Source organism: Anguilla rostrata, chromosome 1 (genome assembly GCF_018555375.3).
Source record: "Anguilla rostrata isolate EN2019 chromosome 1, ASM1855537v3, whole genome shotgun sequence".
In the NCBI taxonomy this organism is placed as follows: Eukaryota; Metazoa; Chordata; class Actinopteri; order Anguilliformes; family Anguillidae; genus Anguilla; species Anguilla rostrata.
The window spans coordinates 53,787,013-53,814,355 of NC_057933.1; the positions used below are offsets into that span (position 1 = coordinate 53,787,013).

Below are 27,343 nucleotides of genomic sequence, written 5' to 3' on the forward strand. Positions count from 1 at the left end.
TCAGAACCCCTCTAGGCTCCACCAGAGTATTCCATTAGGTGAGACAGCAATCTAACAAATACTGTAGACAGGACAAACAATCCGTACTCGGTAAACACAGTCCTGACTTTTCTGTCATAAATGACAGTTATGTTCAGTGTTCATAATTCTGTGATTGCTTTGTGCAAACGATCACATGAACATTAATGCCTGTTATACTACAAAATACTACAAAAGGCAAGGAAAATGTCTCTGCAAAAATATGACACATCCTGTCAATAGGTATGGTTAGCAAAGCATTTACATGTTGAATCTTTTGACAGCCTCACAGCTTTCAGCCACTTTTAGCAAACAATTGAAAGCATTTGAGGAATAGAAAAAATCCTGAGTGTTGTAAGGGTGTTATGAGACAGATTGATGCTATATACTGTTATGAAACAGAGTTAATTAATCAAAAGCTCCAGCCGTATTAAATGATTAGGAAGCATTAAGTGGTGAAAGGTTGGTGTTTATAAAATGCATTTTTGAAATATGCTTTACTGATTATCAAATGCTTTAAAAATAGCTCTCATGGCCCTTCTACTCAGAACCAGGCATGATGTAGAAGAAAAATTAGGTAATGGGCCTGCAGTAGGCTGGACTCACATCCAGATGCACCATGCTACATCCATACACCAAGCTCCATCAGGTTATGTGGAATTCATAAGCATTTTTGCAATAAGCCACACCCATTCATGGGAATTAAGGTAGACAGGAAAAACGATCTATTCTAGGTAGATAAAACATGTGCTCTTAAGACATAGGTTAGAAGAATTCCTACTTATATATACAATATATGTGTGTACGTGCATGCGTGTGTGTCTGCATGCACGTGTGTGTGTGTGTGTGTGTGTGTGTGTGTGTGTGTGTTGGGTGTGTGTGTGTGTGTGTGTGTGTGTGTGTTTGAGTGTGTATGTGTGTGTGTGTGTGTATGTGTGTGTGTGTTTGAGTGTGTATGTGTGTGCCTGTTCAGGGTCTAAAGCAAGAAAATATACTTCAGCTAACTTCAAGTTTGTTTGAGGGGTTGCAGATCAAAGGGAGGAGTCTGTCATAATATTTACAATGGAGCACAAAAAAGAGACACCAATGGACTAGTTAGTTTCAGATTTCTTTTCTAATTGATTCCAGTCACAAACTGGAATTCATGCAAAGTATAATTAATCTAATGATCAGCATTATACTATATATTCAGGCGATCTTACAAAATGCCTTTTTACACCTCCTCTAATTCTTTGCCCCAGTTATGCAGGCTTGCTTTTATACTAATCTCAGATTAAATTGTTAATTTGAAACTCAGGTTCTGGATGGCCCCACAGTGTCTGCAAGTTTTGGTGGTTCCCTTTGAGTCAGCAAACAAAGTCAACTCTTTGAAACAGGACTAAGTTAAATCTTGCACTTAAATTAAGCACATACTGGTGGGAACTCACCAAATACCAGCAGGCACTGAGCTCCCTGTGTTAAAGCATCATGTTCAATAATGAATAGCAGCAATGTGCCACATTTAATTCAAGAGGCCAGCTTTCTGATGACTAAACTATACAGTGAAGACTATAATAACTGCCTCTGGTATTCTGATGTGATCACTTATTATATAGTTCAAACTTCACTGTGCAAATGCCATTTGCTACTGATTACCTGCTACTCCATCTAGTGGTACAAATACAAATTACAACATGTAGAATTCAATTTGAGTGCTAAATGTAACGCTCTGTTCAAAGTGTACAGACTAATTTGACTATATACAACGGCAACTTATGCAAACTGATGTTTACATATGTTGCCATTTCCTCAGTGTTACATTTCAACCATTAAATGTCTTTGTGCCTGACTGTCAACACCCAAAGACAGGGATGCGGATGATAATACAATCTACTTTGTACCGGAATCCAGACTTCCACCATGTCTTTCAGACTGATGGGACAGCGAGTTTCAGGCAGTTACGGGCCTGAAACTCCTTCTAGGAGAGTTACCCCCACATGAATCGACACTACGTGATAGTTAGCGGTCACACTTGTGCAGCAACTGCGTTGTTTAAACAGCAACTATTTAGTCAATGTGCCAATATTCAATATTCAATGTCAATATATTCATATTTTATGTCAAAGGAGTCTTTACACAACTTCCCTGGTGGTCTAGTGGTTAGGATTCGGCGCTCTCACCGCCGCGGCCCGGGTTCGATTCCCGGTCAGGGAATGTAACGTTTTACGTACAATATATTATTGCGTGGGCAAAACGCAAGCACCTCCACGGCCACTTGGTGACACTGTTGTGCCTTCATACGTTGGCATTTGAAGCGCATTCCTTCTCTAAATTTCCTTTGCTGGTGAGGTTCAGAGAGCAACCGAATGACAACACCGGGGCCTTCCCTTTTCTTACCATCGCTGGTGGATGTGATACGGACACAACACAAAGTGAGGCATCTAGCTAACTAGCTACCGTGAAAACAAATCAATACCTGGTTGTGTTGTCACTCCCTGTAACAGACAGCAACGGTAATAGCTCGCCCGTGGCTAACAACCTCATAGCTTGCTTGCTTGCTAACATATTTACAAATGTCTAGCTAGCTAACAAGCTAGCTAATATAGCTCCAGTCGGCCTAGTTAATCACATTTGAAGTAGCATTATAGCTAGCATACCTAACTAGTAAAATTACATTTTATAACGCCATGTCTGTTGTTAGTTTAGCGAGACAGCAGGTCCTCGCTAACAAATTATCTAAGGTTACTAGCTAGCTTGTTAGCCAGACAGTCTAGTGTTAAAAAATAGACGTAGCGTAAGATATTTAACGTTTGCTGGCTAGTTTCTTGTCGACATAATCTGTGTATACATAGAAAAGCTACCCAACTTGATAGCAAGCAGAAGTTATCCGACGTTACTTAAAATTAACTTGGATTCGGCAAGCTAGTTAGACTAACGTTTAAATTGCTACTGCAAACTACCCATCAGACAAGACCGATGGCTACCTTGGTTGAGTCGAGACAAGTTAGCCAGCTACTCAGCATCAATAAGCTGGCTGCATGTATAGCTCAAAGTTAGTTAACGTTAGCTAGATAACTTGGTAACTGTCTACTGATATATGTGCACATGATTGACTGGTATGTACATATTGTCTCAATGTGTGATTTTTTAGGTAACGTCTGTTAGTTTGTAACTAGAAGACATTCTTTATGTGCCACCTGGAGTTACAGAAGTATGGCAGATGACAAGGACGTGTTGCGGGATGTTTGGTTCGGGCGGATCCCCACCTGCTTCACCCTCAACCAAGACGAAATCACCGAGAGGGAAGCAGAACCATTCTATGTAAGGGTGGAAAGCCTGAGTGATAGCTGGCCACATAACTTGTTATAACAAAAACAACTGGATGATGTCTTTCGGTTGAGAATGAGCGTTGCGCGCAGTGTGGATTAGCACTGAATTCAGTGAATGATACGAGCACCCCAAACGACCAGCTACTACTTGTGATGATGACTCATCACTGTTTCTGCTTTACGCAGAGCTGGCTAGCTTTGATGACGATGCCACCCATTTTTAATAACTGACGAAACGATAAAATACATGCGTGGTGCTCATATATTCGTGTGCTGCGTGTGCTGTTTGGAAGACTGTTAATATTCATTCACGAATTTCTTAGTACATGCTAGCTAGTACCAGTATAATGAATTTTGGGTATTGTCTCCACAGTTGCTTTTGCCCAGGGTCAGTTATCTAACGCTGGTTACAGACAAAGTGAAGAAACACTTTCACAAAGTGATCAGACAAGAAGACCTGGAGGAGATGTGGTTTGAGTATGAAGGAACGCCTTTGAAATGGTAGGTGGTATAAGAAAATACGTGTCCTTCCAGCCCTGTTAAAAATACATAGTTATGATTTGAAGATAGATGCCCAAGTGGCCCAAGCTCGGTAAATGATTCCGACAGGTGTCTGTCTGTCATAGGGAGGACAGTTTTACTGCATACATGTGTAAACTTGGGATCTGAACGTTAATGTCCCCCCCCCGGTGGCAGAAAAGTCTTACTGTCACCAACGCAGCCAATAACTGCATTGACATTCTCGATCCACGAGGTGGTGCGCAAGGGCAAGCGAAAGGTAGGCGATTATTGGTAGGAGTGCCAGTGAGCTGCGTTGGCCCACGATTAATCAACAATGAAAAGGGAGAACACGAAGTTGGCAAAATAATTTAGCAGGATCAGTATTGTATTATTGTGTTTGTATCATTGTGTGCACATAAATTGCATAAATTTGGATTTATGTTGGATTTCATAAACAGAAGAAATCAAATATTTTTTGTCTGCTTTGAAATCACTTTAATCACGAATGGCTGCTAGATAAATTATTTCAAGTGCAGTTATAAATAAATCCACAGATGTCAGTTGAGGACATTTAGGAAGTTCAAAATCTAGACCACAGAAGTTCAGTGGTTACTAGTTATCTGCACCAAAATAAGCCACTTGTTTTCAAAATTAGAGCTGTATATTGACAAATGATCGGACGTTAACAAATGTAATTCACAAAAATGAAATGGGCAAGTCAAAAAATTTGTAGCATCCAATCCCAGGTAAATTAAAAAAGACAGAAAACATGAGGGCGATATTGTACCTCAGTACTGACACCCAAAGGAGCTTCTGACTTGGCAAATTTGGGGAACATTTGCTGAGGAAACAACACAGCATTGCATTGTGTTTGACCCCAAAATCAACACGGGCGTGGGGCCGTGTAAATCTGCTAGTCTCTGTGGGTGCAGGGCGGGGATTGCGTGGTGGAATTGCGTGCAGTTGCAAAAATGGCAGATTCCTGTCATTGCAATGTAAATGTGAAACCGCTAGTGTTTACTGTTACTGATAACGTGAATGATCTGTAGGCACTACCCGATCGGCGTGCTCTTTGACCTTCATGCCTCCAACACTGCCCTGCCCTGGAGCATCATCGTGCATTTCAAGGTACTTGCCATGCTTTACCCTCCTCCAAAACATTACTTCCCCAAAAACCAACAAAGTGTCTTCCTTAGTCTTGTCACAGTGTCTCTCTAAAAGACCATTGGTACCAGATGTTACCAGTATCAAACTTCCCTTTAATCTGATCATTGGTCTTAACTTGTTTTAATGAATTCTCCTTGATGAAGAAGTGTGTCAACAATCTGAATAATCCATTGGCAGGTAAACACACAGCTCCTTCTCATCATGTTAGAGAGATTAAGCAATACATACAGTTATGAAAAATTTGTTTTAATCACAAAGTACACAATATAAAAATGTACACCACTGTGTAGACACTAGTTATGTTATATAACTAATCATATGCGCAAGTAGTTGTATCCTATGTTCAAGATTGTCTAAATAGCAAAATCTGAGCATTGCAGATATTGTCCATAAATGTACTCTTACATTTGGAGAATGAATAGTACATGTATCCACTATTTTAAATAATGCCAAAAAATGTGCACAATTGTGCGATGCAGATAAAAATAATCATTTAAAAATTACTTTAAAATAATTTTAGCCTCAATACTGGATATTGCCTAATTGAGGAGAACTGGATGTATCTGCTATGGAGTTTTGTGCATATATAAAGTAATATTCATTTAGTAACATTGATCTTGAAGGTCTGCAAATGCACTTTTACTCATTTGTAAATTAAATTTTGTTGTTTAATTGTTATTACTTTATGCCAGTATTGACTGTGTGGTGATAGCTACTCCGGTGTAGGCTCGAGCATCTTTGTCCCTGTAGATACAGGACTACAGTATCCCTTGTGGTTGCAGAACTTTCCTGAGCAAGACTTGCTTCACTGCCCCTCGAACTCTGTGATCGAGGCCCATTTCATGTCCAGCATCAAGGAGGCAGACGCCCTGAAACACAAGGGTCAGGTGGTCAATGAGATGCAGAGGAAGGATCACAAGCAGCTGTGGATGGGGCTGCAGAATGGTGAGTGTAGCACGTGCATCTCACTGCTAACTTCCACTGGCGTCAGGGCTTAATGTACCGTTACAGTGCAACTGCACTGTGAAAACTACACCAATAGTATGGGCTGAGAATATTCACTGAGTAATGTAATTCAGTGTAACAACACTTTTCTCAGTGCTTCATATAGCATCCTCTACACAGTGCAGAAATTACCATACACTTACATAGCAGACCCACTTAACTAGAGTGACTTAGATTAGTTTTACAATCTGTTTGTATAGCTGTGTATTTTACCAACATTTGCACAGTACCAAACTCTTTCCAAGGGTTTAATTGTCAAAACTTGCTTGGCATGTCCCTGAAACATTAATGAACTCTGGACAACCTCCATGGGCAATTGCATAATCCTGGTCTGAGAAAATGAGGCCCTTGATGTGTGGTTTGCACCAGAATCAAAGTGAAATACTGGCCTGGGTCCTGTGAGTTAGAATTGGAGAGCGAGAGAGACGAGCACAGAAAGAGAAGCAGATCATTTGGAAGGGAAATTCATAGCGAGAAGTTTCAAACGCTAAAATTATGTCAAAACGGGAGCCGAGAGGGAGAGGCGAGAGCGCGCGGAGTGAAACCGCTCTCAGAAACCGCCCCGCCGCCCCCGCTCCCTCCGGCCTCACGCCTCCGACCGCGGGCCAACGGTCGCAGCCGCTCTCGCCCTGACTGCGGCCCCGGGGACGCCGCACCTGCAGCGGCGAAACGGGCCCGTCACGAGCGAAAGTGCGCTCGCTCGCAGAGACGGCATGTCGGTTTCGCCGCATGCTTCGATCTGCCGTTCTGCCGGCTTCTCCCTCCCCCCCTGAACTTTGCAACCTCCTTCCACCAAAGCCCCTCCTGGGACTCTTTGGTTAATGAGCATCTGGTAAAGTCAATCTAAGAGGCTTAACTCTGGGAAGGGCCCACGCCCTGTGCTCGGTTAGACCCAAGACTGGCAGTGCCATGTAGAGGTGAATGTGCCGTCCGGTACAGTGCTGTGGAGTAGTGAGTCTAAAGATGGATGGCTTAAAGTGGCCCTGTCTTAGGGCGACATAGCTCAGGAGGTAAGAGCGGTTGTCTGGCAGTCGGAGGGTTGCCGGTTCGATCTCCCGCCCTGGGCGTGTTGGTGTCCCTGTGCAAGACACCTGCCCCTAATTGCTCCCAACGAGCTGATTGGTACCTTGCATGGCAGCCTTTCACTGTTGGTGTGTGAGTGTGTGTGTGAATGGCATCAGTTGTAAAGCACTTTGGGTAAAAGCGCTATCTAAATGCAGTCCATTTACCATCTTACCTGGATTACAGAGTGCAGTTCTGACTGTCAACAGCAGGAGGTGGTACGCTGTCATATTGGACAGCTGCACTGGAAACAGCCACGTGCAAGAAGCGATTTAGCTTTGTTACTGTCACACTTACTGGGAATGCTGACTTTATACCTTGCTGTGAAGTCTGAAACAACTGTAAGGGTAGACACACTGTGATTGGGGTTAGGTCTGTGAGGGTGCCTTGTATTTGATACAATGTTAGGATTTTGGCACAGTTTTAATGGGGCAGTTCACCCAAAAATGAAAAAAAAAAAATTATATATATATCCACTTATGTCCTTTTGCTGAAATTAGACAAGTTTTCTAGATATCCACTGCACCTCACTCTAATACAATGGACCTTGCCGGGGCCAATGTTTGTCCTTTGTGTCTAGGTGAGCTGTAGCACATATCTAGATTTTGACAAGCTTTCTAGAAAGCGCTCCAGGTAAGTGGAAATATAGCTTTATTTTATTTTTTGGGTGGACTGCCCCTTTAAGTGTGTGAAGATTTATGAAATGGGTCTAGCTGTGAAAGTGTGTGATGTAGAGTTTTGAGGGAATCCTCTGCACCTCTAGATTTAGCCCTCGCCACATTTCACCCAGAAAGCACTGTCACTCTGTGGTTCTCTTTGATCAATCTCACATTCACTCACCCCCAAAACTCGGGCTGTTTTTGCTCTCACTTTGAAGTTTTATGAGTAACTTCCTGTTTTCACTGTCACTCAGCATCAGGCTCTCCAATCTGTTGCGCATTGACTCAGGTCCCAGACTGTCCTGTCTCATTGTTTCACCCCCTGCCTCTGCTTGGGCTTTCTGTGCTCACCGCTGGGCTTCCTGTACTCATCACTGGGCTTTCTGTGCTCACTGCTGGACTTCCTGTACTCATCACTGGGCTTTCTGTGCCGCTGCTTCTGTATCTCACTGGCTTCTGTCACGCTGCTTCCTGTACTCATCACTGGGCTTTCTGTGCTCACTGCTGGACTTCCTGTACTCATCACTGGGCTTTCTGTGCTCACTGCTGGACTTCCTGTACTCATCACTGGGCTTTCTGTGCTCACTGCTGGACTTCCTGTGTGCGCTCCTGACTCTACTAATTAGCAGCTCAAGAATATCTCTAGCTGTTGAATAAAGTGTGTTTTGTTGGGGTTGGAATGAAAACCTACAGGATGGTAGATCTCCAGGATTTAATTTGTTTTCTTGCTGGAGTGGTGTTGAGTTTGAGTGTTTGAGTCCTGATGCAGCGCCTGCAGGCGTCTCATGTAGATAGAGATCTCAGCTGTGTGAGCTTAGAAAGTGCATGGTCTGTATGGTACAGGCTCCTTGTGTTCATGCAGTGGTTATAATGCATAGTTTCCTTGACCTGTTATAAGCCCCTTGAAAAGAGACACACACTTAATATTGTTTCATTGCTCTGTTTTGTGATACCAGAGATGAACTACGAAATATGTCACATTCCTTCATTGTTGTGTTTTGTTACTGCAGATAAGTTTGACCAGTTTTGGGCCATGAACAGAAAGCTGATGGAATATCCCACAGAGGAAGGCGGATTCCGGTACATCCCATTCAGGATATACCAGGTATTACGTCACGCGTGATGTCACATCTTTGTTCTGTGAGTCTGGGGTGATGGATTGGGTTTGAATCCCTTACTGGATTGTTCTGTTCTTTTCTTGAAGCACGGAGCACTGCTGTGCTTCTTATTAGTTGCTGATGTAACCCAGCTGCCTGTTAAAGCTATATAATGCAGTATTCTTAAGTACATTTTTTAATATTGAACAAAATAAGTATTTTGTTCCAGGCCCTCACCTGATCCAGAAGTTGAACAGTTCTGTGGTCTTATTCTTACATGCTTATGTTTTAGTAATTCTAGCAGTAGACTAATTGATTACATAGACAAGCACATTAATGGAACTTTGTGTTAATTAGTTTATTTTGTGTGAAAAGGCTGTTGATTTGGTCCACTTATAAACAGGGTATCTCTGGACCCTTGCCCTGGTAACGTCTGTGTAGTCTGAGTGTGAAGTTGAGTTTGAATTTTGAATTTGAGATTCTTCTCACAGCAACGGAACAAGGGCGTGTGTGTGTGTGTGTGTGTGTGTGTGTGTGTGTGCTTGTGCTTGTGAGAGAGAGAAAGAGTACCTCTCTCTGGCCTCTGTACTTACTCAGACTGAGCAGTTTTGTAGACAGTCGCCCAGGCAGTAGGGGAGTGGCTCTCTTTAAATGATTTTTTGATGAGTGAAACTGCTGTGTGAACTACGCCATTGTTAGGACACGCTTCATTTGCTTTTTTATACATTTGCCTGTGATGCTGCCTCTCTTCACTCTTTCCTCCTTAACTGTGAACACAGCTGCAGTGGTGTGCTGATAAGGGGAGCAGAAGATGCTCTGCTTTTCATTTATTTCACATGGAGGCAGGACTCTGACTGAAGGACTTTTTAAAAACCATTTTTTCTTTGTTAGTAGCTGTGACAAGTCAGCTGTCTCTTAATGCCTTTATCTTTGTATGAGGTGTGTTTTAGTTTGTGGGAACTTGTTTGGAGACCGTGGGTATTTGTGCATGTGTGCTTTTGCCACTGAATAGAATAATGTTTTGCAACATTTAGTGCTCCACATATCCAGTAGATGGCGCTCTAATAAAAAATATAATCACTATTTCACAACCTGTGTGGGGACCTTGAGGTTTGTGCGCAGTGCAAGTTTCCTGACAGCGGTGGGTCTGAAACCGCAGGGTCTGTCACTGCCAGGTTGTGGCCCCAGGGGACCCGTGAGCACAGCTGCCGTTCAGAGAGGTAGAGAAGTCCCCCCCCCCTGCAAGAGACCGGCCCGCGGGCAACAACCGCAGATTTGGTGCCAGCGTTTTTTAAGAAATACTGTCTCTGCAGGAAGACAGTCATCGCCTTCCCATCTCATTTCCAGTAAGGGGACGTCACGTCTCCCCCTGCCTGCTCCTCCCAGCTCTACGGCCTTCCGCCGTCCCCACAGCCCCCGCCCTTTTTTAACTGCCCCCTCGGAAGCCCGGGATTTCTCCGCGGGCGTTAAAACGCTGCTCGGGCCTGCGGGCTGTCGGGGTGAGGGGCGGAGAGCTGTGAGCTGCTCCCCCGCCCCGCCCTCAGGTAGATAAAGAGCGTTTCTGAGCCCACTCTTCCTCCTCCACCCGTCTGCTCTGCCTGGGCCGCTGCCAGTCTGCATTAGGCCTCTTTAAAAGGGCATATCAGCCGTGCTGATTTACATTTGACGTTGATGGGTGTAGTCTCTATTTCAGGCACCTCCCTTTGACGGGAGCAGCCAACTGGCCAGGCCTCTTACTTTATCCTTTTACGTAACACGTTACAGGTTCTGTTGTTCTTTTCAGCCTAATATTGAGGTTTTCACAGACCTCTCTTGCCTGTTTTTTTAATGTGAGCCTTTTGTAATTACTCATGCTTGGACCTTCGAAAGTGGAACCCGTGTCCCCTGATGTTTGCCATCCAAAACAAAAAGGAAGAGTTTTTCCTTGATTTATTTTAGAATGCCTACTGTCACCCAGATGAACTCACAGAACCTCAAAGCCCTGCATACAGGTGTCACTTCTGCAGACGTACTTGTCGGGTGTAAAAATAGCTGGTATCGCCTATGCCATGGTGGCCATGCCACAAAATACTTTTCACATCTCTGAAAACTGCTTCGCTTGCACGCGCAAGCCTCCCGTGGTATATTGTCCATTGGTGCTTGTAATAAACATAATGGGCTATTAAAGTTGCAAAAGGAGGATTGGTGGTGTGTAGGCTGTGCTGTCCACACCCACTAACATTCACCATTATATATATACTTTTTTGTCTTCCTCCACTTCCTATAGTCTGAAGTTTAGGCAGAGAACCGTGATTGCCTTTACTCTCCCGAATCGGCAGTGGGGTTCGCGCATAATGTATGCGGCTGCGGTTTCAAAACGATTGGCCCTTCCAAGTTGGGGCGGGCATTGCAATGGGTGGCAATTTTTTAATTAAAAAAGGTACAATATAGTGCACAATACTTCACAGTGCCGTGGATATAGCCAGTCAAATGTGGTCTTGCGTTCTGTGTCATGTCCGACGATTTAATTTCACACCATACAGAATATTGCTGCATTGAGAATAAGCGTCTTTGCTAGAAGCACTCTATGCTTGTTTATTTGTCTGTTTAATGAGCTCTGTCAGAGACTACATTATAAAACAGAAGCTATTTATTTATTTCAATTGTAAGGGATGCTGTGACTCAGTCTGTGGGGAAAATTTCTCCTGATTTTGGTGTGGGTGAAGGATTGGGAAATTGTGCTGCTGTCGGTGAGTGGGCGAGGAGTTGGGCGCGTCTTTCCCATAACAGAGTGGGGAAGACACGCCCTAAAGCATGAGGCAAATTGGGGAATTTGATATATATCTCACAAAGTGTTTTGCCGAATATTTCTGGATTGCATTCTTTGTTTTGTAAAACACTCGTGAATATGCATGTACTGTATAGGCCTACTAACCTGTTTATGTCTTACGCTTTACTGTAATTTTCCCTGACTATTATGACTGTACGGTCAGTCACCTGTATGCGGTTCTTTATTTGGCAATCTCTTTTGTTCTGAAAGCCAAATAAAATAAAGTTGATACCCCGGGGCTTTTCTGCTTTAATACAGCGTGTAATCGATGTGTGGGCAATGGGGTGACTCAAGAGAAATTTCCCCAAGATGATCAAATTGGGGTCCGGACATCACCCTCCTGGAAAATGTTACCCCGCGCTATGTTTCTGGCTGCTGGTGGGGCTCGTCTGTTATGCATTGAGCCGCTGTGATATTGCCGGCTTTATTGTTTCCTGAAACACCATAACAACTGCCGATAACCAGACAGTCTCGCGAAGAGGATCAGAGATTACGTCACCTGCCGCTAATAATGCAGGATTATCGTTCTTAGATTTCCATGAATAAAAAGGCGTGAACAAAGTGTGGTAATCAACATGCGTATTTGTTATGTTTTAAGATTGGTGTGGAAAAGATTAGTCTACAATTAAACTTAAAAAATTATCGTTTTAGAGGCCAGGGCGTTTGTGAAATCACGATTTGTTAAACACTTTGCGTTTTTAATCAGTATAGCATTTTGTGGACGGATGAAAACAAAGGCGGAATTGCATCACCATTCGGATCAATATTTTTTACTCCTCAATGAATCTTAAATATAGCTTTAATACACCCGCGCGCGCATATACACGCTCATGGTTTATGCAAATTCTGAATTATAGAAATGTCAACTGAGGAAATGGTCATTATGCGGTTTTTTGTGTCAGTGTAAATGTCTTGAAACAAAACCATATGACGATTGTAAGCTGGTAGGCTATAACTATATTTCTTCCCGTAAATATGGTCTTTCTTGGGTTTAGACTGCTTACTGTTTGTTAACTTTAAGGAGAAAGTGTTTGAAGAACTTAACTAAGTGCCTTAAATACATCATTCAAGTATGATCATCGGCATGAAAAGCACCCACTGACATGACACACTTTGTGTTATTAGTCGAAGGGAAGGCGGCGCAGCCCCAGAAATGACCAGAAAGGTTTATTTAAACCGCAGACGCACCACGCGGGACGGGATTCAGTCTAGACACAACTGCATATATATTCCAGAGTGGGGGGGAGGGGGAACGAATAAATACCAAATAGCCCTTCCCGTAGTCCGGATGTGTAAATCATCACCGATAATAACCGTCTCCTAACCAGGAATCCCTATTTTGTAAATTATTCCGTCTTCACTGTAAATAACACAACATTTTTTTGATACAGACAGAATTAATGATAACATTTACGCAAATGATAGACCCTTCTACAACACCAGACTTCCGTCGGGGCCTCTCTGTACGACAGCACTGAGGTCTTTAATAAAGAGGGGATGTTGGGCAAAGCTTCTGAGAGCGCGGAGTTTTAATTTGTAGCATCGGACAGGGGTGTATGGCCTAGCATACGAAGTCAACTGTGCCTTGTGTGAGGAATTATGATAAGGGTCGCAGGGCAGTTTTGTTACGCTTTACTTGTGTGTAAAGTGACCTAGTAACTTCACACTCATAGAAAACTATTTTTGCCACCATTGTCCGGCGAAAACGACGTTACAAGATTAAAAAAAAAAAAAAGTGAAAATCGAAGTGCATTATCATCGCCAGTTACATTGTTGCATTGTTTCAGACGGATTCTTAACGAAAAGGCATGTCGTATGCTATGTGACTAAATAGTTACTCACCAGAAGCGAGTACAGGATAGAGATCTCACCATTCCTGGGAACAAAGTTTCACTGGCATACGATCCTTATAAGAATGCCGCATTAGCCGCCTTCTCTCTCAGAATCTGGGATACTTCAAGAATATGACCACAAGAACAAAACTTAATTTAGAAAAAAATATAAGCAATAGTTAATGATAGTCATCATAAATGTAAATAATATATTAATTCAAATAAACAATACCTTGTGTGTTTGATAAAAGAAAACATTTTTGCAGTTGTAACATCTCACTGATGTATTTGAGTGTGTGATCATGAGAACTATTTTAACTTCATCAGATAGACTCAGGAAATCCTATTGTCCAGTAATAGACTCAAAGTGGAATGTCCCAGCACTTGGAGGCTCTGTGCTTAGCCCACTAAATACTGTATTAGATCAGACTCATCATGTATTGTAACTGCTGTGCGTAGTCTGAAAGAAGTGCTATGGACTAGAAATACACACCTCTTTGATTATCTTCAAATTTTTATTTTAAATAGTCACTTTCAAGTATTATTTTCCCCTTGTGCATGAATTGTCATGCATGCTTATCAGAAAACATAATAAAGATATTGTTGGACAGCTGTGGGTAGTTATATCAGGTCCCCATGCCTTCCTTGAAAATCCTTGAAATATCTCATATATAGATAATTACATCTGAGGACTTGAGACAACGCATTTAGATTTTATTTATTCATTCAGTTTGAATTTTTTTGAGTGATTTGCCATAATCTATAAAAAGCGTTTTTTTTTAGCCTTTTAAATTAATTGTGCCCTTAGAAACTGATTAGAGACCAGAGTTTACACTTAATAAAAAGATTTGATGTTCAGATTGGAGTTGAAAGACCTTGTTCTGGGTCATCATTAATTTTTTGGATATTGACAGTTTTTCCTATTTCTTTGGAGGAACAGGACCTTGACAGACTGTTTAAGGTACTTCAGTTTGTGGTGTCGGTCAATATGGGGAACTTGCATATTAATAAATGGCCTCTCATCTGAAAAAATAAGCTTAATGTCCTTTTCCCTGGCTGAATCCATGGCTTTGAGAAAGAGGGGGATGGCAGGGGGGTTCCTGGGCTCTCTGGAGCCGGTTCCCCCGCCCTGCGCTGCACTGCCCCCCCCGAGCGTCGCGGCCGCTGAAAAGAAAGTGTTGGCCGTCGCTGCATATCGTGCAGCCCCGCGGGGATTAATGGCCCTCTTTGTATGGCGCGCGGCTCAATAATTAATGGCGGTATTTAAAAATGCATCAACGCCGCTGTCACTTAATGCACTCTCTCTCTCCCCCGCTCGGCCTCTCCGGCCGGTGCTCGCGCGACCCGGCGCTTCCTGCGGGCGGGTGAGTCAGTCTTTCTGGTAACCGTATCGGCCCGGGGCCGCGCCTTCGGGCCACCTTCCCTTCCCCCGGCTCCGGGGCGGTGTCGCTTACCGGCCGCGACACCCGAGCCCGCGCGTGGCAGGTTTCCTTTTCGCCGGCCCATGATTAGTTCCTATTGTGTGTCAGGGGGTGGCGTTTGTCACCATCGGGCTCTGCCCCCTCCCCTGCCCAGTCTTTTCACTCTGACACCCCCGTCAGTGTCCCAGGCACGGCTCTTCACAATGGGCCCCTGGCCCGTCTCCAGTGCGTGACAGCTCGCTGCATGCACTCAAATCAAGTGCCAGCGCCATTAATATTTTACCGCCCGTGTATTCAATTGGTTCTTTTTTTGTGTGTCAGCACGGTGACTGATGTAAAGGCTCGTGGTCCGAGCTCATCAATCAATCGCTTTTTCCTTGTCCCTCTGTCTCTGTTGTGTGTCGAACCATGTGCAAACAGGGTGTCACACAGTCCTTAACTGCTGATCATTTTCAGAGGTAGTGAAAATGCTGAAAGCACTCATTTGAGCCAATGTGGGGAGAAAGGCAGTCAGCCTTTGCAGTGACTGCCGGTGTGTTCTCTTAATATGCACAGACTTGAATTCTACTCTAGGCAAATTTGCTCACGTTGTGCATCCAGAAAAACCCACTGTCAGTTTCTAGTATTTAAGGGAAGTGTTACAAAATAGTGCTATGATTTAAAAAAAACTGTTGCTGTGACATCAATATTGCATGTGTTGTAAAGGTTATGGCTTGTATCTGGAAAGAAGGGCAAAGGCTGTTTGTGCCTTTCTCAGTTTGGCATATCAACATGTACGTGCATTCCAAAAGAGTTTGTTCAGCAGGCTTTGTTGTGTTTGTTAATTGGGCCTGCTGTTTGTTGTTAACAGATGTTATTATTACAGCGATTCGGGAGCCAAGCAGCATAAGAGCGTTGGCACTATTTTTTATTGTTCAGATTTTGATTTATTCCTTTTTTTGCCAGCAGTTACAAAGTGCACATCAGAGTCAGAAGGCAAACTTGGCAGGACCATAGAGGGATTTAACATTAACTCGGGCACGCAGCCCGAGTAATAATCATGCTGTAATAGTGTTTTTTATGATAATTAAAGCTTGTATAAACTATATGGTATACTTTAGGCATACTTATCTACTCATGCTAAATGCACCTTCGCCTTCTTCTAATGACTCTCATCTTTAAAGGGTAAGCACCAAATATAATAAAAAAATGAAATACGCCAGTCAAATGGCAGATGTTGTCCTATTTTATGATTCACGATGTAAAAAAGAAAACATAATTTTATTGAAATAAAGGCAAGAAATAGCTAAGACCCTGCCTTCCTTTTTCAACACACTTTTGGATGATTCATCATATTTTGTGATGTGGTAGAATGAAGAAGTGAGCCATTGTCAAATTCTATAGCTGTCTCTTTTTTCCATTAAAGAATTAGCCTACACTTGATGCACAAAAGAAAGTTATTGCGACACCACGAATGGAAAGCAAGTTAAATTGACATATGATGCTAGTCTAATTTGCTCGCTCATGGTGAATTGCAGTGGATCCTAAGGTAGGAGCTAAGCGAGCTAGTGGTGTGTCCATCTGCAGCCATTTATGGAGCTAACGCTGTTAGCATGCCACCGGTATTGTTTAATATCTTTGTATGGATGCACACAATTAGTATCAGTCTTTTGGTATGAATTTGGGCAAGATTCTCATGTGCAAAATAAAATCAGTGATAAGTGATGACCATATTGCTGTGAAAGCTGGCACACTTGTAAGCAAGTTCCAAATTCCATGGTAATGTATGTAAAGAAACCGGGCTGCTTTTGGGGAGCCAGTGAAACTAGCCTGTCGTGGCTTGTTGCTTGTGGAACTTGAATTAAACCACATGGCCTAATGACATGTGACTTGCACTAATTTGTTCTTCTGAACATCCTCTTTAAAATGGTTTAACCTTGAGTTTTCTGAAAACAATATATTGTTGCAAGCCAATGGAATTTCGGATATTTGTATTGCTGGAGAATTGGTTTCAAAGTGCAGATTACCTCTGAAAAACTGACAAATATTGGTTAGTGTATTGGGGCAGGAGTGTAGTATAATGGCTAAGGAGGTCTTGTAACCTAAAGGTTGCAGGTTCGATTCCCTGATAGGACACTGCCGTTGTACCCTTGAGCAAGGTACTTAACCTGTATTGCTCCAGTATATATCCAGCTGTATAATTGGATACAGTGTAAGTTGCTCTGGATAAGAGCGTCTGCTAAACGCCTGTAATGTAATGTAATGTATAGATGGCTGCGTGAGAATTCCACATACCCACAATGGCATTGATTCAACCACATGGTGGCGCTGTAACAGCTGTTGTGTTTACTTATAGCGATAATTTCATTAAACATAAAAGTACAAGATGTGCTACACATATGAAACTGGCGTTTATGAGGTCTGTTTAATCCTGAACACTGGTTGCTGTTGTTAAATGCACAGCTCAGTGGCGCTAGCTGTAAAGCCTCCACCCTTCAATCCTGTGGTCTCAAACAGTCATTCAAGACTGTTTTTAAGTTGAACTCCTTGGGTTGTTGAGGGAATTCTTTTTTTCAAGTATCAAGAATAAATTCAGAATGTCCGATCTTTATCAAAGTATTTTGTTATCTTTTTTCATTAGAAGTAGGCTACATTACAGTATAAAGAATTTCTGGAAACCCTTGTTTCTTGTTTATCATTTGACTTCTGGTTGGAATTAAATTTCCAGTGAACTGGCGGGGGTACTCTCTCAAATGGCTCTTACATATGTAATGGAGCTGGTGGGTTTACCAGTGAAACGGAAGCGATGTCATTAAAGTAGTTAGCTTTGTGGCCAGCAGTATTGTGTTCTGATCAGAGATTCCAGTCATCTTGGGTGAAGAGCACATTCTGAAAATAGCTGCTAAGCATTGCTGACAAATGATTTTTATCCCCGAGGACATGGAAAAGCTGGATAGCACAAACCAAGACATTACTTTCACTTTAAAATAGAAAGCTTTGAGTCTGCATAGGTCCGGCTCACAGGGTTGGATTTTTCTATTTCTGTGGTAGAAAGTGGTTAATGTAAGTACATATATATGAAGTCTTTGATTGGACAACCACGTTTGACTAGGCTCTCCAATCAAAGGCCCAGTTACCTACCTTGTTAAATTAATTATTTAAGACATTTATTGGTTTAGTTTTATTTCTTGTCATTAAGTTTTCAATAATTTTATGTTGGGTTAGGATCATTCCTTGGCTGCTTGCAGTAAAAGAAAGTAGGCCCTAATTACCCTGCATAGTTTTATAGAATGTTATGCGGCTTGTGTATTACACACATAAAGCTTTTATTACTGCAATATAAACTGAGGTTTCCCTTCAAACATTTTTTTGGGCTTGAACGTAGTGAAGGACAGAATAGAGAGAAAATCACTTTTCACTTCAGATTCAGCTTGAAACTGAGAACTGCAGTTAAATGAGGTGATCTTCAGCTGGTTAGGTTGTCAAATATTTAAGTTAATGAAATATACAACTACATATACACACATAACTATTTATTTTTGTGGATACGTCAGTGCTCACATAATCAGTGTTGGCCTGGATTTCAGCAGCCACCAACCCCTCATAGCCCGCATTCTCACCCCTAGCCCTCCAGGCACAACCTTTAGCCATTTGGCCATACCCCCAGCTTTTTTGCTCCACCCCCCCGCTCCCAAACCCATCTCCTGTGTCCTAAGCCCCACCCACAACCCCTGAGCCCTGACTCACTGAGAGGAATTGGGGGTGGGGGTGGGGTTTTGGCACACGGACAGGCAGCCCCATAAACCTCCAGACGCAAACCCCCCCCCCAACCCCTTCCCGAAAGCCCATTGCCTCCCATCACGGGGAGACAGACGCCCCTCTAACACGTGCGGGGGGTACGGCAGTAATTGGAGTGAGTAACTGCGGGCGCAGGGTCCACGTGCCCGCAGGACCCCCAGCACGGCCCTGCGCGGTCCAGACGAGCCGCCGCCGCCGCCGCCGCGTCTGTGTCACACACACTCACTGCTCAGCATCGTAATGCATTACAGCCCTGCGGTGCTGCGCTGTACGGGCTTATTTTATTACCAAAAGGGCCGCTTCGGTCCCTTTCCCCTCAGAGACAACAGAGCGTTCCAGTTCACTTCGCCTGATATCGAGCTTTATTGGCACGACAAATTCCATTACGGTTACCTGGTACACAAATAAAAATTATCAAAAGAACAACAATCATTTATGTTGGTTTATATTAGCTGTGTACTGTGTCAGAAATGTTAGTAATTTGCTATTTAAATACTTACAATTTTCAGCATTATTAAAAAGGCACAGTGGTATGATTCAGAGTTGTAGTGATGGTATACCTTTATGCTATCATAACTTAGATGACTTGATGTTGGCCATAATGACTTTGTACTTGCTGGAGTTCATGATTCCATAGATATGGCGTTTCTTCAACATAAGCAACGCACCCTTCATCCTGCACCAAGCCGAACGCTGATGCACTTGGCCAGAAAGTTCTTTTTTTGGCTCAAGTGACTGTAACACCCAGTTGCAGTCAAAGTAATCCAGTGCCATTTAACAAGCTCCCGACATTTATTTTTGTTGATTACCCTCAATAGAGGGTTGTCTGGCAGGCCTTTGAAAAAACCTGTTGGAATGGAAGTGCTGTCTTATGGTAGATTTGGAGACTTTGTGTCTAGAGATGCAATCATGTTTTGTAGCTCTCCAAACTGTCTGCCTCACTGGGGGGGTTGGAGGGGGGGTGGGGGGGGGGCTTCCACAGGCATCCTCTCCCAGGCAGGATGACTACCGTTCCAGTTGTTTTTAATTATTGACTTTATATTACAGAGTGGTATATTTTTCCCCTTTGTTTGTAAGCATCTCCTCTGAAGGTCAACAACCTTTTGTCTTGTTTCTTCTTATAGCTGCAATGCCCCATGCTGATGGTGCCAGATGAATTTTAGGTCTGTCACCTCGTTTTTATACCCCAGTGGAGCCATGGGAGGCCGCAATACAGTTCCCTAAGATATTAAACTTAAAAAATAGCTTATTTTAGTTCTTGATTTTATTAAGAAAAATCATTTGGGGTGCGAATAATTGTGGCACATCTATTTGTGTTGAAAAATCATTTTCAGTGAGCTGTTGTATAGGTATGAAAGAATATCATTTTCCAATTACAATTTATCGTATTACAGATGAGCATACATGGTAGCTCATCATCTGCATCATTTATTTTACTGTCTTTGCTGATCTGTATCGAGGGGTTGAGTGATCTTGGAGGGCGCTCTGCTTAGCATCCCTGGCTGTGACTGCATGTGTTGGAATGAGGCACAGATAAAGAAGCTGGGTAATAAAATGGGGCGGTGTGCGTTCCTCTTTCCGCTCATTGATTCATGCCATTCTGGAGTAAGTCAGCTGATTTCTTAGTCACATCATTTTCTGCTGCAAATCTATGGAATTTATTTGATCAGAAATCAGGGAGCATGTGATGGCTGTAGCTGTTAGTCAACTGAGCTGATGTGTCCCACCACGGATTCAAACTCGTGACCTCATTGTTCAGTGCTCTAACCCTGTGATATAACCCTCGTTTCTCTTTCTGGTTCACAGTCCAAGTCAGCCTCTCTGGCATTATTATGATATTTATTATGATAAAAGGATTACATTGCCATTGCATGTTTTTAATATTCCCTCTCTCCTTCACTGGCTCACAGTCTCTCTTCAGCTGTATATCGCCCACCCTTCTTTCTCTCTTCTGTTTGTATCTCTCTTTCTTCCTGTCTCACTGTGACATCAGACCTCACCTCTCTCTGTCTGTCTCTCTGCAGACGATGAGCGACAGGCCGTTCATCCAGAAGCTGTTCCGCCCGCTGTCGCCCGATGGCCACGCCCACACCCTAGGAGACCTACTGAAGGAGATGTTCCCGGCTGCCATACCCCAGGACGGTATGCACCACCCATGCCCCCGCCAACCCACAAACTCTTACATCCTGAGCACATAGCTTCCCCTTCTAACCCATGAACTCATCAATGCAAAATCATGCCTAAGAGGGCTTTCCTTGGCCCATTGACCACACAGACCCCTCCAGTTTGAGCTGGAGAGCCTTTCGTTTGACCCTGCCTCTCCTTCCACCCAGCACACCACCTACGGACTGTGTGAACTGCATTGTTTCTACTAATCCTGGCATTGACTCTCCCCTTAGCCACATGGACTGCACCCATCCTATCATTGACTCCGCCAAATTTCCTCATTTGCTTCGCCCCTTGCAACCTTCCCTTGACCCAACCATTGCTGTGGTTCACCTTTGTACCGCAGTCTATAAGGCAGATGCAGATCTTTTGGTCTAGCAGAACGAAGCCCATGAGCTGAGACCTTATACCCGTTCATAAAGACATGAGCATGAACAGGAGAATGTTTGGTGGTGAGAACAGACTGTAGACGTGATGCAGGAAAGGGGCTGTCCAGGTTACGAGGCTCTGGATTCCATTTTGGAACAGGATGAACTTGCACAAGTGCAGCTATGTTGGGCCAGTGTGTGTTTATGGCTGAGGACTATTTGAACTAGGGCCTTTTGGATGGGGAGGTTAACCTATGTTAGCGGTAGGAAGGGGCAGACTACCAGATGCAACGGTCAAGGATACTTGAAATAATCAGCAGTGAAGGCAAAACACATAAAGAACATGTAAATGTGAGTTCTTCTGTTGCAGTTTTTTTTGCTCTCGGAGTCATCAGCCTTTAGATTGAATGACAGTACAGTCCCCAGGACTTCATTGTGCTTAAAATAGAATTATATTTCCCCTCCTGGTAGAAGTTATCTATGCCCTTGATGTTTTCAGCAGTAGTGGGGAGTGTAGAGAGGAATTTGTGTGATTCACGGTTAGATGTGCAGATAGTTGTGTTGTGGTGGCGGTGGGGGTGGGGGTGGGGCGGGGAGGAAGGGCGCATCGTCTCTGTGAAAGAGGGCGAGCTGCAGCCTAAACAGGGCCCATGTGGGTCCCCCGGAGAGGAAGCAGATAAGCGGACAAAGGCGGAGGGAGACAGGGGGCCCGCAGGCGCTGGGTGTGCACAAGCCCGGGCCCTGCCCCCGGTCCTCTGCTCCGCCAGGCCGGCGGGATGAAAGCGAGAGTCTGGAGCTTTGTTCTCCTCCTCCTCTTCCTCGCCAGTGAAACCTCTGCCCCGTGGGAGAGATGAAAGACTTCTTCGGCTTAGAGGAGTTTTCGGTTTTATGCCGAAAGTGTGGGAGTTTGTTAGTGCCCCGCCCCTTCGTGCGAGTGTGTACGTCTGCACATGCGCACGGTCTTGTGCACGTGTGTGTGTGCATGTGTGTGACTGCAGGTGTGCTTGTGTTTGTGTGTGTGCAGTTTTTTGTCCCTCTGCGGGTGACTGAGGCGTGGTCGTCTTTGACAGGTGCCGTCTACTCCTCCTGCTCCACTAACTCCTGGTTTTAGTGCGGATGTGTTCCGCAAGAAGCCTGTCCAAATATGTGGGTCTTCCCCAGCTCCCAAATTGTTGTTTACCCATTACCAAAAAAATTACTTCTTACACATAGGCCTAATTCATACTGCCAGTACGGAGGCGTTTTGTTTAGAGTTCTCTATTGTGTCTTGTAAGGTGGCAAAAGAAGGTCATATGTTATCTCCCAGCCATAGTAGCTCCAAATAATTATTAGTAATAATTCTCAACCGTGGCAACAGTTGTATGCAACCTTAAGAATAATGTTCATAATTACTGTCAAATTATTATAATTCTTGTGTCAAAAAAGAAGATGTAGTGTGAACTTAGAACCTGGGAGTTACCCTCAGGGATGCAGTTCTTCCAGTGGCTCCTCACCACGAACATCTTATTCCATTTAGCCTGCGACGTCAGAGCCGCCCCTCGGAGCCCTGAATCCCCCGTCCGTCGGGTTAGGGTTGATTCATCTGAAATACGCAGCGCCTTGTCAGCGCGTGTTATAAATGCCCTTTTGCTTTTATAGAACAAATTTCGTTTTCTGTGAATCGGCTTTTGGTGAAAAAAAAAAAATAGGGTTCCCCCGTTGGCGTTTGTGTGTGGTTGTTCGAATTCGATTTTTGTTTTTCTTCTGACTTTTTATAAAAAGGCACACTGCGGCGTTATTTCTAATAAATGAAGGGTGCAGAAATCCCCCCGCCCTGAGTGAACTCATGGAATAGGCTGCGTGTGAAACACCCCCCTCCCACACACAACTGGCCCGGTTGGTGCAGCCCACGCAGCGAGTCGCAGAGCTCGGAGGGGCCGGCCCACGCACTGCAGCATCCCTCAGTATGGCTGTGGTTCCTGGGCAGCGTCGCCTCTCGGATCTGGCGGGGCTCTGTTTTGGACTGAAAGGCTGCAGATTGTTCCAGTTCCGCGTCAGTAAGGGTGCTGTTGCTGCTGTGCGTCAGAGCCGCAGTATGGGACAGCCTGCTGGCCTCAGTCGTCCAGAGCTGAGCAGTGTGTGGGACTGAAACTGAGCTAAGCACCGCTTTAGCTGCGGACGTTTGCTGCCCTTTTATTTGCTCTTTTTAAAAAGATGAACGCATTCATTTTTTTTCTAATCCCCAAGGCCAGACGTGTTACTTTTACTCTGATTCAGTTGTGCTCTTATGTAATTTCTCCCACGTTCTGATTTACAAATACCAGTGCTGTACGATTACAGATCAGAGTTCCTCTCTCTCTCTCTCTCTCTCCCCTCCCCCCCCCTCCCTCCCTCTGTCTTGGCTGCTCTCTACATGTTTTTATTTCCTGTCAGTGGAGGAACATGGTGTTGCGGTCCTCTAAGTACTACTTATCTCAGCTCCAACTCAGAAGCCCTCATGTTTGGCCAGTTCTGTAGTGTATTGCCAAACCACTGTGCGTGCGTGCGTTTGTGCGTGTCCGCGTGCGTGCATGCGTGTGTGTGCGCACGCCTCTGTGTGCGTATCCACCGGGTGGTGCTTCCTTTGTTTCATTTTTACAGTATGTATTTTGTTCTGCTTTGTCGTCCCTGCGCTTAATTATTTCTGCACGACGGTTTGCTGACTCAGCTGACGTGCTCGTCATGCTAATCGGCTGTTGAACGCCGGGAGATTAAAGGATTCGCAGGTCCGCCGGTGAGTGTGCCTGGGTGTGTGCGCCCACGTGCGTTCGCATGTCAGCGTGCGTGCGTGCCTGCGAGTGAAAGTGCTCGCGTCCCCGTGCGTGTCTGCGTGTGTTCTGACAGCGCGCGGCGGCTCGGCTGGGCATGTCGCACGGCGTGTCGGTGCGTCTGAGGCTCGCAGGCTCTGTGATTCACATGGAAAAACAGCCCTTGCTCCGGGACAGATGGACCTCCAGAGTTCCTGTATACAGAAAGCTTCCTGTTTTTCCTGGTGATTGTTCCCTTTCGTTTCTTTCTCACACGACTGACTTGTCAGAGTCAAACGCCCTTGTTTTGAAACACGGAAACTGTCTGTCTCACTAGCTAAGAAAAAAAAACAAAAAAAAAATCCAAATTTTTCCATCAGACAGAAGAGATTGAGGTGAATTAATCACAGTCTTGGTTACCTGCGTCTCCGCCCAGACTAAATCTTACAAGAGCAACACGATGGCCGCACCTGGGCTTTAGTAACAGCAAGCTAAGACAGCATATTACAGTCTGGTCCTCTATAGGCCAAGAGGGCATTACAGTCTGGTCCTCTATAGGCCAAGAGGGCATTACAGTCTGGTCCTCTGTAGACCAAGAGGGCATTACAGTCTGGTCCTCTATAGACCAAGAGGGCATTACAGTCTGGTCCTCTGTAGACCAAGACATCATTACAGTCTGGTCCTCTGTAGGCCAAGAGAGCATTACAGTCTGGTCCTCTGTAGGCCAAGAGGGCATTACAGTCTGGTCCTCTGTAGGCCAAGAGAGCATTACAGTCTGGTCCTCTGTAGACCAAGAGGGCATTACAGTCTGGTCCTCTGTAGACCAAGAGGGCATTACAGTCTGGTCCTCTGTAGACCAAGAGGGCATTACAGTCTGGTCCTCTGTAGACCAAGAGGGCATTACAGTCTGGTCCTCTGTTGACCAAGACGGCATTACAGTCTGGTCCTCTGTAGACCAAGAGGGCATTACAGTCTGGTCCTCTATAGGCCAAGACGGCATTACAGTCTGGTCCTCTGTAGACCAAGAGGGCATTACAGTCTGGTCCTCTGTAGACCAAGAGGGCATTACAGTCTGGTCCTCTGTTGACCAAGACGGCATTACAGTCTGGTCCTCTGTAGACCAAGAGGGCATTACAGTCTGGTCCTCTATAGGCCAAGACGGCATTACAGTCTGGTCCTCTGTAGACCAAGAGGGCATTACAGTCTGGTCCTCTGTAGACCAAGAGGGCATTACAGTCTGGTCCTCTGTAGACCAAGAGGGCATTACAGTCTGGTCCTCTATAGGCCAAGACGGCATTACAGTCTGGTCCTCTGTAGACCAAGAGGGCATTACAGTCTTGTCCTCTAGAGGCCAAGAGGGCATTACAGTCTGGTCCTCTGTAGACCAAGAGGGCATTACAGTCTGGTCCTCTGTAGACCAAGAGGGCATTACAGTCTGGTCCTCTGTAGGCCAAGAGGGCATTACAGTCTGGTCCTCTGTAGGCCAAGAGAGCATTACAGTCTGGTCCTCTGTAGGCCAAGAGAGCATTACAGTCTGGTCCTCTGTAGGCCAAGAGAGCATTACAGTCTGGTCCTCTGTTGACCAAGATGGCATTACAGTCTGGTCCTCTATAGACCAAGAGGGCATTACAGTCTGGTCCTCTGTAGACCAAGAGGGCATTACAGTCTGGTCCTCTGTAGGCCAAGAGAGCATTACAGTCTTGTCCTCTAGAGGCCAAGGCAGCATTACAGTCTGGTCCTCTGTAGGCCAATTCGCCCTCGGAGCCTAGTCAGTCATGTCCCAAGACAACATTAGAGTCTGGCCAACAGTTAGCCAAGTTAGCCTAAGAGTCTAGTCAGTAATGAGGCAAGACAACATTAGAGTCTGGCCAACAGTTTGCAAAGACAGCCAGCCTGAGAGACTGGTCTGTAATTGGCATAGACAGCCTTAAAGCCTGTCCAACAGTAGGGCGAAACGTTAAGTTCAGAAATGCAGTGTTTCAAGTATCGTAGAGAAAGCGCTCTCTGTGAATACAGAGCAGGAGCACCCAGCTCATGGTGATGGACTGTATGGAATGTTGTGTTGCTGTGGGTAAGGCCAGCTAATTCTCTTGTGGTTCACCAGAATTGGCGGCTTAAGAGAGCTGTTGACAATCAGGAGTCTCCCCTCCCCACGCGACCGAACGTCCCCTCCCCCTCATACCCGCTCGCTGCTGGGCAACCGCCGCGTATTGCCGCCGGCTCGTGTCTAGCGTCAGAGCCGCAGCCACAGGTGGGTGTGGCCCGGTGTCTGTCTCACCTGGGTGTGCTGACAGAGAAACATGCAGCCGCTCTCAGCTCTGCTGTGTGCTTCTGCCCGTCCATTTTGACAGAGAAGACCTACTTTTTTGGAAGGACGTTGGCTAAAATTAGGTTTAAATTTTCTATTTATTTTTATTTTTTTCAGTCGACATACATTTTAAATGTAGAGAAATGTGAGCGTTCTATAATTCTAGCATGTTATGTTGTGAATTTTATTTGAATTTATTTTCACTTTCATTGGATTGAAATGTCCTTTAATAAGGGAAAATCGGAACCATTCTGTATAACTGATGTAGTAGAAGTGGTCACTGTGCTGTTGTGTGATTTTGGGGGGGGGGGTTGTCAGTATGCAGCATTTTGATTGGTGCTAGATGAGATAAATCCACCACACTGGATTATTGGCAGAATGGGTAATGCAGACATCTCATTGTATTGTTTGTCAGATTTCTTTAAAGCTGTTAATTAGGTCAGTTTGTTATGAAAACTTGAGAATGCAGAGCATAGTCTGCACTGTGAAATTGCATATTTCTGGAAAGAAAATGTGCAGACGTCATCTTCTGAATTTGATTAGTTGGGTTGAAGTTGTCATGACTGTGTGGGCGCACTATACTGTTATGAAGGCTACGATTTTTGCTTTTTTTTTTTTTTTGACTAGTTTTGGAATGTACCTAATATCACGGCCAGCAAATTCTGTACTACGTGGCACATTCGATTTTTGGCAGCGTGCCGGTTCTTTAGCAGTCTAAATCACAGTTAGAGCGTAAATTGGGGTATGTGCATGGGGGGTGGTGTCTGAGCCATTTTTCCCCCGGCATTGGGGGCTGGATCACCTGTGTGCCCCCTGACCTCTGACCCCCAGTAATGAGCAGGGTCTGCGCTGTGAACACGGCCAGTGGCATGACAAACAGCCCCGCGCCGCGTACAGCTCGGCCTGGAAAAGAGCACTAATGGACCCCTGAGTAAGGAAAAAAAGTCTGCTTTGGGCCGGAGAGGTGGGGATTTGGAGGGATGAAAAATGTCCCGGATTCAGGATTACCATGGCGATGAGCTGGAGAAAGGGGAAGGAAGTGGTGGTGGAGGGGGTGGGGGTGGGGGGGGAGCGGCGTGT

General features: G+C 44.6%; 1 protein-coding gene and 1 non-coding gene across 5 annotated transcripts in view; both read left to right on the forward strand.

Moving 5' to 3' along the window:
• Positions 1–2,139: 2,139 nt before the first annotated feature.
• On the forward strand, positions 2,140–2,211 carry trnae-cuc (transfer RNA glutamic acid (anticodon CUC)). The gene has a single exon. It is a non-coding gene; the product is annotated as a tRNA-Glu (tRNA).
• Positions 2,212–2,275: 64 nt separating this feature from the next.
• The window catches only part of atg5 (ATG5 autophagy related 5 homolog (S. cerevisiae)), a 32,371-nt gene continuing 7,303 nt past the window's right edge, over positions 2,276–27,343 (forward strand). Inside the window, exons 1-7 of one of the 4 annotated variants that reach the window (XM_064342784.1) lie at positions 2,276–2,429; positions 3,149–3,318; positions 3,700–3,827; positions 4,877–4,955; positions 5,777–5,939; positions 8,731–8,825; positions 20,681–20,798. In XM_064342784.1, the coding sequence (XP_064198854.1) occupies positions 3,211–3,318; positions 3,700–3,827; positions 4,877–4,955; positions 5,777–5,939; positions 8,731–8,825; positions 20,681–20,798 (691 nt within the window). In that variant the 5' untranslated portion in view covers positions 2,276–2,429; positions 3,149–3,210. Of the gene's footprint in view, positions 2,511–3,148; positions 3,319–3,699; positions 3,828–4,876; positions 4,956–5,776; positions 5,940–8,730; positions 8,826–20,680; positions 20,799–27,343 lie in introns of all 4 variants that reach the window. The other 3 variants (XM_064342801.1, XM_064342775.1, XM_064342792.1) reach the window with 3 other exon arrangements.